The following is a 12,730-nucleotide window of genomic DNA, read 5'->3' on the forward strand; positions in this document are numbered from 1 at the left end:
ACACGCGTCGTGCGTCAACTCAGATAAACAATAGCCACAAGGAGGCGTTCACGTACAGTTTGTGAATTATCCTCATGCACTCATCGTGAGAGATTATTTTATTATTTTTAATAGACACAGATGCTACATTTTAGTCACACACATTTTGCTGGCTTTACAGTAGAGTTACCCCTGAAAAATTACATAGCTAAGCAACGCTGGATTACAAACTAAAAACCCCAAATTTACTCCATATAATTTGGGTCCACATCTGATTGATTGAATCTAATTAATTTGCACCGCTGAGGTATAACATCATCTATGACAGGTCCTCCATCCTCCATCTTGTGGCCCTGGTGTTTTATTTTATATTGGACTGATTTGTTATGAAGTAATGTTTTATCATATTGCTTGCACTGTGTCTGTTTGTCAAGTAATTAACACACAGAAAAAGACAATAGGTGTTTATTAAAAATATATTCATTGTGTGTGAGTAGTGAGTAAGACAAGTAAATTAATAAAGAAAAGTAGGTCAACACCTGAAAAAATAGATGCGAGGAGGGGTTTATTCAACATCTTTATTATGAAGTACCTTTTTAAAAGAAATGTACAAGTGGAACCAGCACAGTGACATCTTGGTGTTTACCTTTGAAAAACAGAAACACCATGGACATGTGGTGCAGGTCTGAAGACACGTATGAAATGATAATGTACATATTTACAGCAAAGAGTCTATCAGAACAGAAGTGAGCAAGCATTACTGCGGCTAAAAATATGATGGGACTGACTGAGAAATAAAAACTTAACAATAAAAGCATGGATTGGTTCAATAAACATTTTTGAAAGATAACATGATAAAGGCACTGTGTTTCACACAAATCGACAACACGACAGACGCTGTTGTTTCTTTTGTTCATCAAATCATAATCACAAGAAACAACTGTTTACAAATGTTGTCATTAAACTGTCCCTGGGCATTCTTTCTAACAAAACATAAAATATATCAGAGGGCTGTAGCAGTTCGCACATAAACATTAAAACAAAATAGATAATTCAACTCATCAGGAAAACATTCCTTATAAAGAACATGCTTGGTGATTATTAAAATTACATTTTTTAATAAACAAATACATATCTAAATTTTAAATTTCATATTGAAGGCAAAATGGGTTGAAGTAAGGACAAATATGTTTTACGATCCTATGTTTCCCTTACTGGGGAGAAACCCCAGGACAAATTGTATTTGACATTCCTGCAAGACCTTCTGTAGGACCCCCTTTGTTTGACAAACACATTCAGTTAACTACCAGTGGAGATAACACAAATCACTCAGTCAGGCCAACAGTTGGAGATCAATACTGAAGGTACACTCAGGCATGATGATATGACAAATGAAGGAACTTCCTTTGAGGATATAGCAGGTACAAGTTTAAAAAAAAAGTAAGATTACATTCAGCTTACATAGCTGGTGTGTTGTCAGCGCAGTGTGCACTGAGGTGTTAAGATGTTCTGGCCCTGAGGCCTCGCTGCTGTACTCCAGTGATGTGAGACGTTTAAAGGAAGGATTCAACACTTTTGGAAATTAATGTTTTTGCTTTCCTTAGAGTTAAATGAGAAGATCCAAAACCAATTTCATGTCTGCTTATTAAATATGAATCTGCAGCCAGCCAGCAGCCAGCAGCCAGTTGGAAACAGGGGGAAACAGCGAGCCAAGCTCTATCCAAACGTAACAAAATCTGCCTACCTGCACCTTTAAAGTGCACAAATTAACATGTTCCAGTTTCTAAATTATGACAATTTGCTGCTTTATTTCTCTTAAATGACATAAAACTGTTTGTTCAACAAAACAAGCAATTCTTACAGGTTGTATTCGGCTTCAGTAAAGTGTGGTAAAGTGTAATTTTATAGACCAAACAATTAATTGGGAATAATTAGAATAACTGTCAGATCAAATTGATAAATAAAAACAATCATTAGCTGCAGTCATAGTTTGTTTAATCTGAACAAAAGCTAACCAACTGCTTGATGTGGGCTTCATATTTGCTGTATAGATTTAAAAGCAGTATCAATTTCCTCACCTAACTCCTAGCAAGAAAACGCAATAGTCGCATTTCCCAAATTGTTCAAACTCTTCCCCTAAGATAAGCTCCAGATTTTAAACTCAATGTTAAGCTACAATGTCTGAAGTTTGAGAATCTGCAAGAGGAATAAGAGATTCCCTTCTGCTCATGATGAAAAAATACATTTGATACTTGTGGACTTGGACTGCACTGACACACGCATGTAGGCATATGGGACGTACGATATGCTCTTTGGCTGAGTTCAGACAAAACACGACCGACACGGGCTTCCACACTCACCAACACGCTTCAGAATAAGCATTCTAGATAGTAATGGCACTGGCCAGGCACGCAGGCAGGCAGGCATGTAGAGTGAGCTCGGAGTTACGTACACAGGCTCTCGATATAGAAAAAAAAGTTACGAGATACACGAGGAGACAGTGTGACATGTTTAAAAACAACGGATACTGTGGTCAAAGATGGTGCACGTTTACTGTGCTCTCCGCTTTTTCATGAGAATTTTTGAGGGTGGGAAAAAAATATATCCTATGATTAAAATGTATCGCGCAGGAGAACAGAACTGCAGTCGCAAAAAAAGGTAAACAGTACAGAACTGAGGTGTGTGGATGTGGTTGAGAGGAAAAAAAACAAAACGGCTGCCCTGAAATGACTAATGAACTAGCTTCAAAACATACACAATAATACAAAATTAAGTTGAGATATGACAAAATTAGGCTGCATTAGTAAGTAATAGTACCTGCCTTGTACATAAACGATTCAAATAAAATGAAAACAAGTAGCTAGGATACTTGTTTTATCAAAAATATGTAGCTTTGGTAAACAAGTTATGTAGAGAACTGTTGTCTGAACATGTTGATGTGAGAAATCACTACGTGACATCTAGGAATCAAGGGTGAGAAAGTTTCTCTTGTGTTTGAGGCCATGAAGTCAATGAGAGGAGAAGCAGGTGAAAAGTTCCACTCCCCAAAATCCTCTGTCCTCTCCCCTTGTCACCAGCTGATGAGGAACAGAGACAGCAAAAGGCAGCAAGACTCCCGAATGGAACAAAACTGCTTTCTTTACTGTCCCGAGCACCGATTGAAGAGTTTCCGTGGTAATGTAGCAGCATCGTTAATGGTCTGCGGAGGACAGACTCCTCCAGAGCAGAAGTGGAAGACTACTTGATCCTCTCTCCTTCCAGCAGTCCCCTCACCCTTTTCCATCCATCGCAGTGGAAGTGGAAGACTGGTCAGACATCAGATTTTAACAGCCCTCCTCTGATATCCACAGTCGAGACGAGACAGGTGAAATAATTTATGTTCCTTTCCTCCGTTACGGTTTCATCTGGCCAAGCTTCTTCGCTTGATGTGGGTTTGATCCAGGCGCTGACGCAGATATCCAGATATTCCATAATAATAACTGCCTCCTTAATACTTGAGCTTCTACCATGCAGAGCAATCTCCCTTCTGACACATGTCGCTCCTTCCATCTTTCTACTTTCTTTCGTTTGTTTTTCTCACAGCTGTATTTCAATCCAACCCGAATGTTCTCTTCCAATCTCCTCTTCTCAAATGATTTTTTTTGCGATTCTGTTTCGTCTTCCTGTTCCCAAATTTCAGTCAACCTTTTCCACCTTCCCGATGATCTTCTCCTCGAAGATAGGCAAGATGGCGTCATCGTCGCGAACTTCCTCGAACACTACACCACAGTCAAACTCGTCACTCACTTTCTTGAAGTAGAACCTGCACAGAAAAAACAGACATGTCAACTACATTTATATACATACCCAAGGGGCCAAATTAAATTTCTGCAGTTGTATATACTTGTTATTTACAATTAGGGTGGGCAGTATAAACAGCATAGACAGTACACAACTATCAATTTGCACTAGCGTATGGACCTTAACTACACCTTGCTGACTGGCAGAGGAGCCCAAACAGATATAAAGTTACCAACATTACCATATGAAACACTATGACTATGAAACACTGTGAATTTCAAATATATGCATCAGATATTCTCACCTGTAGTGGCCCTTTTTGGTAAGCAGTTCCTTGAACTGGCCCAAAGTCACCACACGACCTTTAACTGATGTTCTATATGGGATCGGTTCTCCACAGAAGTAGTATGCGACCGTCATGTTCTCACACACCTGGCGCTTACCAGACTTATGCCTTAAAGAGAACAAGACGCATGTCAGAACACTTGAATAAGAACCATACACAAATAAGACACACAGGTTACAGACCTGTGGCAAAATGTTATTTTAGCCTATGTACATAAAGCCAACTTGACATCTCACCTAGGCTTGGCCTGCTGTAATGCATTCCTCCTCCTCTCCTCCTCCAGCCTCCTCCTAGCCTCCTCCAGCTGGGTAAGGGGGTTGGGAGCCGGGTTGGGGGGCATAGCTGGGTCCTGGATGAAAGGGTGCGAGGGCTGGACCTGGGTGGACGATGAGCCAGAGATGGCGGCGGACACCGAGGAGGGGTTGTTGCGCAGCTGGGCGGAGACCCAGGGGTGCACAGCTCCAGGTCGCTCCACTGAAGTTGGACGTGGCGACTCGCTGCTGGTTCCCGTCCTCCTGGAGCTACTGGTGCTGCCGCTGGAGAAACGACATGGAGGGAGAGAGGATGAATGTCAGGATTCAACTAAAAATATGCAGAAGAATGTGTCGCACTCACTGAAACTTGCTTCCAGCTCAAGAAGCAAAGCATTTAGATTAATTTCTTACACAGCTAGATGATATGATTCCACTCAATCTTGTTTTCTGAAGGAAAAGTAACTGATAATGTGGTAGACAAAGCACCATACACAAAGAATATCTTCATGATAAGGTAAAGCCAAAACATTTTTGGCAGGCACAGGTGGAGATGTGGTTTAAGTGTTTTTTGTGACATTTGGTGCAGAGACTAGCCAACTGCAGCTGTTTAGGTTTTCACTCTCAGCACTCTGAGTCTAATTTTTTCAGCAAAATGCTTGATACCAACCTGCTCCGTACCCAATAGCAGACCAACAAAGTCAAGAGCTTTAGCAGCTAAAGAGCTGGAGATTTCCCTCAGGAGCTGGCAGCCAAAACAAACTAAAAGGTGAGTGAATACTGGGGGCTTATATTCATCAGATGGACACAAACCCCACTCTAAATGAATGCTAGCGTTGCTCTACATCTGGTAGATGTTTTGATAAAAATACTAAACATGAATATACTTGATCACAAGGAATGTATTTTTTTGTTATACATGAGTAAGACTCACCCATGAGAGCTCTTCCTTTGCCTATCTCCTTCCATCATCCACTGCAGGATCTTCTGGTTTCTCTCCAGATCCTCCAGTGGCACCTGGGTCTCCAGACCACGCCCACTCTCATCACCTTTGCCTGACGTCTCTGAAGTCTTCTTACAACCTCGCCGTGATAGCGTGCTGCCTTTACTACTGCAGGATGAACAGGTAACACACACACATACACACACATTGAGATGGTCAGAGTAAATGTCAGACCTAATAAGTATCAGCTCATACAACCACACTGACTTACCTGTAACCCATCCCCTCAAGCGTGCTGGCTCCAGCCCCATCAGCATAGTTACGACTTCTCCCTGCATACTGGCCGGCTGGGTCTCCGTTCCACAAGAAGTTGGACTGAGACCTAGAGCCCACCTCCTCCTGTCCTTCTCTTCCTCTGTGGTGGTACAGCTGCTTGTGGTGATGTATACCTGACACAGAGATCAGGGCGAGATCCGTTAGTGACATACTAGCCTCTCTTCAGCAGACAAAAAACGCCGCTGCTGCAGCTTCATTTGACACCCACAGCACCCACTGGACACGTCTTATTCATTCTTTATATAGCTAGGACTGTGGCTTCTCAAGGTCTTTGTACAAAATTTGGAACAGGATTTCCAGTGTGGATTTTCTTGAACATCAACGCTGAGAACAGTAATGGCCACCAGCACTGTCAGGCTGTCAGGCTATTTCACACAGAAAATTGCATTGATGCTCATCATGTGTGTTTGGGAGTTTACTCTCCCTGCATTTCAGCCTTTCAACCCCCCTCTCCTCCTTCCCCTCAACAGCCTCTTACCTTTGACCCCGGCAGCAGGCAGACTGTGACTTCCCCCTCGATGTGGGGGGTAATGAGGCGGTCCGATCCCCCCGTCAGGTGAGCGTGATGATTTGGGAGGAGTGTGTCGACCCCCTCCTCCTCCTAAGGTGCTGTTGGTTGCTCCCGGCGACTGGCAGCCCGGTGTTTTCATCACGCGCGATACATGTTCATCCAAAATAGACTCCGGGTCGTCATCGTGGGAATCCTCCATGGCAACCAGGCCGCCGTAAGTGGCAACTGTTGCCGTGTTAGCAGTGGTCTCTGAATAACGGGCACCGTAGAGAGGTGGGAACGATGGAAGGGGGAGTGGTATACTATGAGAAGACATGGAGGTTGTCATGGAGATGTCAGCATCGTCCCCCTCTTCTTCCTGATGGGAAAATGAGACAAATAATTTATCTTTAACTGGACATCAACATTGTATAAACCAGTGTGAATGCACAAACACAAAAACTGAGAAAAAAGAAAAAAAAATGCCTGAATCAAACTTGTATGTTCTGGGAAATTTCACACAAAATGTTATTATTATTATTGTTATTATTTTATTTTTTAAGTACTTGAAGGTTTTATTTATCTTAGTGGTGGATAAAGATCAGTTTGGCAAACCAACATCAATAAAGTAAGACGTACCCATATCAGAATTTTATGAGTTGGCTGAATATCGGGTGTAATACTTTGAATATCACTGTTTTTTGTCATTCTGCTTTTGCAATGCACCTGATTTTGATAATCTGAGATGTGAAAACATCAGATTGCCACACTGTCAAAGAAATAAAAAGTGTGCATCCTGGCCACAGTTCAGTTACAAAATGGAGTGTGTCTCCACTACGCTGAACTCACTGTGAGCAGCTGACCATACAGCAGTTTGTCGTTATTAAAAATATAAAACTGCTGAAGTTCTCAATGTGAATTTCACTCAAAATTCAAGAATTTTTGAAGAAACAACATCAACACTGTAAACAAAAAGGAATGACCGGCAGGTTAACTCACAAAATAAAAACCTCGATCATACCATGAGACGCACAAACACAGTTACACACTCACCAGTCGTACTCTCTTCAGCCTCTCTTCGAGCCTTTCCTGAGCCTCTCTCTCTCTGAGAACCGTCTCCAGCCTGCTGATGAGCTCCGCTGCAAACCTCTCAGGCTCTACGTGGATGTCCTTTGGCATGCGGTACGTGCGCTGCATACAGACACATGAACGAAAATTAGAAGCCTTGAATTTTTACACACGTCTGCTGCTCTAAAATTTAAATGGCAACTTATATTAACATGTAACTGACACGTGTAAGGTCATAATCATTAAATGGCACAAAAAAAGAGCACTGTGATTTAGATAAAGAAAATATTCTGAAAACTCAGTTATTTGTTTATCTCAGTCAATATCAATGTAACACAACTGCTTGACAAGGTAACCCACCTATAGCTATTTATTATTGTCTGCTGCAGTAATTATTACAGCTTCATGTTCGTTTACGTGAATACAGCTGTGCATGTAGACATGGGGCCAAATGAATAATGTCTGTTTAACTCACAGGTATATGAGGTAGGGGCACACGTCCATTGGCTTTGGCACTTTCATGCATCTCTTTACGATGCTGCTTCCGATATCTGTATGGAGGAATACCATCTCTGCACAGACAGACACAGACAAACAACCATCAAACAGAAAACTTAACAGCTCATTAATGACTATTGAGGCACATTACTGTTATTAAGCACATTAACATCCTGTAACAAGGAGTGAATGAAGTAATGAATGTGTGTAGTAATTCCGGGTAGATCTGTGTGTACTCACACACTGCTGTCGGTCAGCGACAGTGTGTCTGCATCACTCGACATGCTCTGCTGCTCACTGTCGTTGGCACTGGTGGCTGGAGCTCGAGCGTAGCCCATGTTTGCGTAGTACGGGTTTACCGGCTCCCTCCATGGTCTGAGGATGCATAGAGATTTTTATGTAGTGAGCTCACATTAAAATGTTGATGCATGTACATATTCATTTACATACAGGCCAAGGTCAGCATAATGCCGGAGCAATCCATGAATTTCCAGGGTCTTTTTCCATGACATTAAAACACAGTGTATGACCAGGACATGTCTCAGGACTCTTAATGTTCAGTTGCTTCTAGTTCAGGTGGTTTGATTTCTTGCTAGTTTTATCTAACTTACTGATACTGTATTAAATATTTTCTTAAATATTCAGATAATACTTATTCATACATAATAGATGTAACGAGCTAACAAAAAAGGTTAAAGTAAAAAATCAAGAGTTTTCCTATCATGAAATATGGTCATGCACTTTGGAAGTGTTTGACACAGATTAAAAATGTATTTTAAAAAATCAACAGCTAATAGCAGATATGGAAATGGAGAAGTGTTTATGAGACTTTATTTGCACCAAAATTCACATTTATGGTAAAATGAGTGAACTCCACTGGTGTGGACAAGACATGACATTAAAACTAAAAGGAAAAATATCACCACCAATATTGTCTAAATGACCAATGAAATGTTCCAGTACTAGTGTAAAAATATTTCAAAATAACAGAAATGTGATGGGAAATAAAGTCTTAGACATCACTGTCTTCCCTGTGAGTTCAAGAACCTTGAGAGACAAGACACACGGACACACACGCATGTCCACACACAGACACACACACCTGTACTCCCTGCTGTCCTGCCTCCTCCTGCTGGCCGTGGCTCTCTGCGGTACTGTCTGCATCAGCAGGCTGTGAGTCAGCCTGCCAGCTGGTGTGTCTCCACACTCCTCCTCATCTTTTTCTTCCTCCACCTCCCTCACTCCTCCTGCCCCACACCTAAGATCATCAGATGCATTCATTTAAATATTTCACAAGTTATGAAAATGTTTTAAGTTTTGGTCAGTGTTGCACTCAGTGAGTCAGAAAAGTGACACAAAGTCTAAAGCTCCTCTCACCTCCACTCCTCATCCTCAGCGAGAGTGGGTAAATACCCAGGCACAGGCTTGGCTGGCCCCGATGAAGGACTCTGATCACTGGGGTTAGGTTTGGGGCTCTCTCCTCCTGTCCGTGTGTACTCCAGGTACAGATCCGACTTGAGGAACAAAGGGTAAGTGTTCTCCTCCATCATGGCCTGGATCTCAGTCTGGGCCTGGAGCAAACAAACAGTGGTCACATATCTGGACTCACATTTGGTACAAAACCTATGCAATGATCACTCCACATAATTTCTAATAACCAAATCAGTGAACCATCTCGTCAATGAAACATTGTCTTTTCAGGCTGAGGCAAAGACTAATGGTCTTAACTTTGCTCTTGACTTAGTCTGAACACAATTGCTATGCTGCTTAGCATTTACAATTAAGTGTAAACACAAGCCACAATAATCACCCCACACTGGTGTTCATTGTGAAAGGGTCAACATACATTACACAATCTCCTAAATAGGTTTGATGGCAAATCAGATGCCATTTTGCTTTGGTGAACCTGTATTCTAATTATGGAAAGAACTTTACCAACATTTAACTGACTGCTAGAATCTTGTTTTAAAAAAGCATTAGAAAAGGAAGCAAGAGAGTGCTGGGAAAGGTTGGCTGCAGATAAAACTAAAACTGAAACTAGCTTTGTTTGGTTCACTGGGGTAATTATGTAATCTCATTCTGAGTAATTTTGTTATTAAGATGTGATATGTGAGGCACTATAGTCGGAGATTCGAGCCTGTGCTAACAAGATGTGTGATAACAGTCTCAGAGGACCCATGCCGTATCAAAAGAGAGTAAAGAATCAAAGGAGTGAAAGAGGGCACAGGTGGGTGAGCGAAAAACCTGAAACTAAAACTTGGTTTGGTTCTTTATTGTGGTTTACTTACTAAAGAAGAAAAACCCAATAAAATATTAACATCAGTGACTTTGAAGTGTGTGGAACATAAAACTGCATCCTTTTACTGAGATATATTGTAAAATACCATCTGAATTTTACCACAAAGCCATAGCAGCCCTTTACGACCACATGAAAACGTTTGAGAACCAAGAAACCTCTCGAGGTTCTCAGGTACTACAACTGCATCTCAGCAGCAGAAGCCTGGGTGCAGTCTGAGTTCCTAAGCTCCTTAAAAAAATCTCTTACGTGAAACAGCACATAAGTAATTAATTGCAGACTATTTATGACTGTGTCTTCCAATTAATGTTATGAATTTTCCATAGAAAATTAATATGTACGCAAGCCGACTATATCATTAATCAACATTTGACACGTTCTTCAACAGATATGCTCTCTACAAATTCTGGCCTCGTTCAAAGTCCAGCGACACCAGTTCAAATGAAAGCAGATGTGGCTGTTCAAGTTCCTCAAATGTGGAAGTAAAACTTGACATACAACTGGGCTAAAATGGGTTTATTAGCATAAACCAATAACACTTGGCCTATAAATGCATGTTGTGGAGAAGAGCAGATGCTCTCTGTTTTGCTGTGGGGGAAAAAAGAGGAAGTTCTCAGCACCAGGCTGCAGACAAAGACAGCTGCTGTCAAAGCCAATTGTGGTACTTTCTGGGTGCCATACATGATCTTGCCAACCGACATAGTTCAGGTTTAGTTGCTGTATTCTGCCAGTCTGCACAGCAACGCTGCTTTCCACTGGCTGACAACTTAACAGCCTGAATTTTCAAACCTTTAGCCTGGCTGAACCTGACAATTTTAAACAACTGCGACTGGCAAAATATAGTCTGAGAGACCTCTATAACATCCTCCACTGGAACCTTTACAAACATGAAATCAGTGTCTTAAATACCTGTTCAAACATAGCAGGGTCTGGATGCGGCCTTCCCACACAGTCTCTGATGAAGCTCTTGGTGGCTGCTTTGATCTGCCTGGAGACAATCCCACTTCCGTCTACAATGTACTTCCTGTAGATAGCCTTGGCCAGCTTTGCCCTCTTCTCTTGGCTGGTCTTCCTGAACCCCGAGCAGGCAAACCAGAAGTCCAGAAGGTCTGCACACCCTTCCTGGCACAGGAAGTTTCGGAACAGCTGGATGCCTTCCTGGTCATCTAGGAGTGAGTGAAGTGACTCAGCCCACTTCAGGTAAGGTGGAGTTGGTGAAGCCGAGCCCTCAGGTTCATACCCCAAGTCCAGATCAGGGCGACGTGGAGTCGCAGACGATGAGGAGGGTGTGTAACTTGATGAATCCCCCATTTTAGATAATGAGGATGACGGGGGATAGCCGAGGGTTTGGGAAAGGGCGTTCGGACGGGTGTTAGCTGACTGGACTGGGGGGTCCACATCAGACCCCTCCTCACCAGGAACTGGGGGTCGCGGCGCATCCTCAGTAAAGTGGGTTGGGCCGCTCAGAGAGGCCACAACCCCACCACCACCCCTGTACCCAATCCCATGTAATTCTCTGACAACACTCATGTCTCTGATTGCACAAGGCAGAGGTCAGATCTTCGCCCCGAGCAATGATTCTGCTGGCAAACAATTCACCCTGCAATGGAAACAAGAAAAGCGGTTAGATGAAGCAGTGGGAGTTCACACAAAGGAAATAAACATTATTACTGAGATGATAAGAACCGACTGACTCATCTCTCACTCCCTTCACTGTTTCAGACCACTAATGCACACACACACACACACACACACACACATATATATAACTAAGCAACAAAAATGAAACGAAGAACAAAACAGATACATTAAAACAAAACAGAGCAGGAGACAAATGTAGCTGACAATGAAAAAAATTATATCACAAAACTAAATATAAATAACGCCGTCTTAAATTAGCACGTAAGCTTGCTAACTGATACATTTTACAATTAAAAGTTATTATTGCCATCGGCTACTTGCAAATACCAGCTGAGACCCCAGTCTGAACAACAACAATTTAATTCTGTGTGCGTAAATCTTCAAACTGAAGTTCACCAGTAAGTTTTTGTCGTTAGTTTAACAGCTACATTAAAATCCAGCGACAGCAGCTGTCAAAACAAAGCTCACACTTGGCGCAATTAAAACACAATTTTCTAAATAACCAACAAATGTTAACGAGCTAAGATAGCTAGCTAGCCTTGTAGCAATGCCACCACCAATGCCAGTGCTTTAAAGTGAGAATCTCATTCATCTTGGCCTGCAAAGACGGTGGGGGATGGGTACAGAAACAAACTCTACAACCACACAAGACGGGCCTGCATGCAAAACACTTCCACACAGGCGAACTTTGTACATTTATTCGTGCGAAGCAAACTCGTACAGAAGCAACGCCAACTTTCCAACTGATTAACCCCGAGAAATCAGCCGATTTAAGATCAAACAAAACAAGAAAGCGAGGGCACGTTTTCCACTCTGCTGGCTGCAGTGCCAGCTAGTTTTGGTTAGCGTGCTAGCTGGGCTAGCTTAGCTAGGTACGTTAACGTCCCGTGTTTTCCCCAAAAGTGTCCGTCCTACCGTCTCTGAAAGCCCGTTCCCCGTAATCCGCTGCATTGGGGATACTGGCGCGAACTGTGTGCTCCAAAACGCAGCATATGGATAGCTTTCCTAATATTAAATATTAACGAAAATAACCCGTCGTCTTGCCCTTAACTCCCCATGGTGGCTGGTTTCAATAATACGGAGCGAGAGAATACGTGCGTGC

General features: G+C 42.3%; 1 protein-coding gene across 2 annotated transcripts; it reads right to left on the reverse strand.

Moving 5' to 3' along the window:
• Positions 1 to 543: 543 nt before the first annotated feature.
• Positions 544 to 12,730, reverse strand: LOC108901170 (axin-1). 2 transcript variants are annotated; one of them, XM_051070497.1, is made up of 13 exons: positions 12,544 to 12,730; positions 10,897 to 11,587; positions 9,069 to 9,262; positions 8,794 to 8,949; positions 7,932 to 8,066; positions 7,669 to 7,765; positions 7,179 to 7,316; positions 6,114 to 6,504; positions 5,571 to 5,748; positions 5,291 to 5,464; positions 4,342 to 4,641; positions 4,064 to 4,213; positions 544 to 3,781 (listed from the first exon to the last, which is right to left on the reverse strand). In XM_051070497.1, the coding sequence occupies exons 2-13, from the start codon at positions 11,515 to 11,517 to the stop codon at positions 3,655 to 3,657; spliced, it is 2,661 nt and encodes an 886-aa protein (XP_050926454.1). In that variant the 5' UTR covers positions 11,518 to 11,587; positions 12,544 to 12,730; the 3' UTR covers positions 544 to 3,654. The 2 variants fall into 2 exon arrangements, with proteins under 2 accessions (XP_050926454.1, XP_018558106.1); XM_018702590.2 differs by having other exon boundaries at positions 5,291 to 5,467.

The sequence above is a fragment of the Lates calcarifer genome, linkage group LG5 (genome assembly GCF_001640805.2).
Source record: "Lates calcarifer isolate ASB-BC8 linkage group LG5, TLL_Latcal_v3, whole genome shotgun sequence".
In the NCBI taxonomy this organism is placed as follows: Eukaryota; Metazoa; Chordata; class Actinopteri; family Centropomidae; genus Lates; species Lates calcarifer.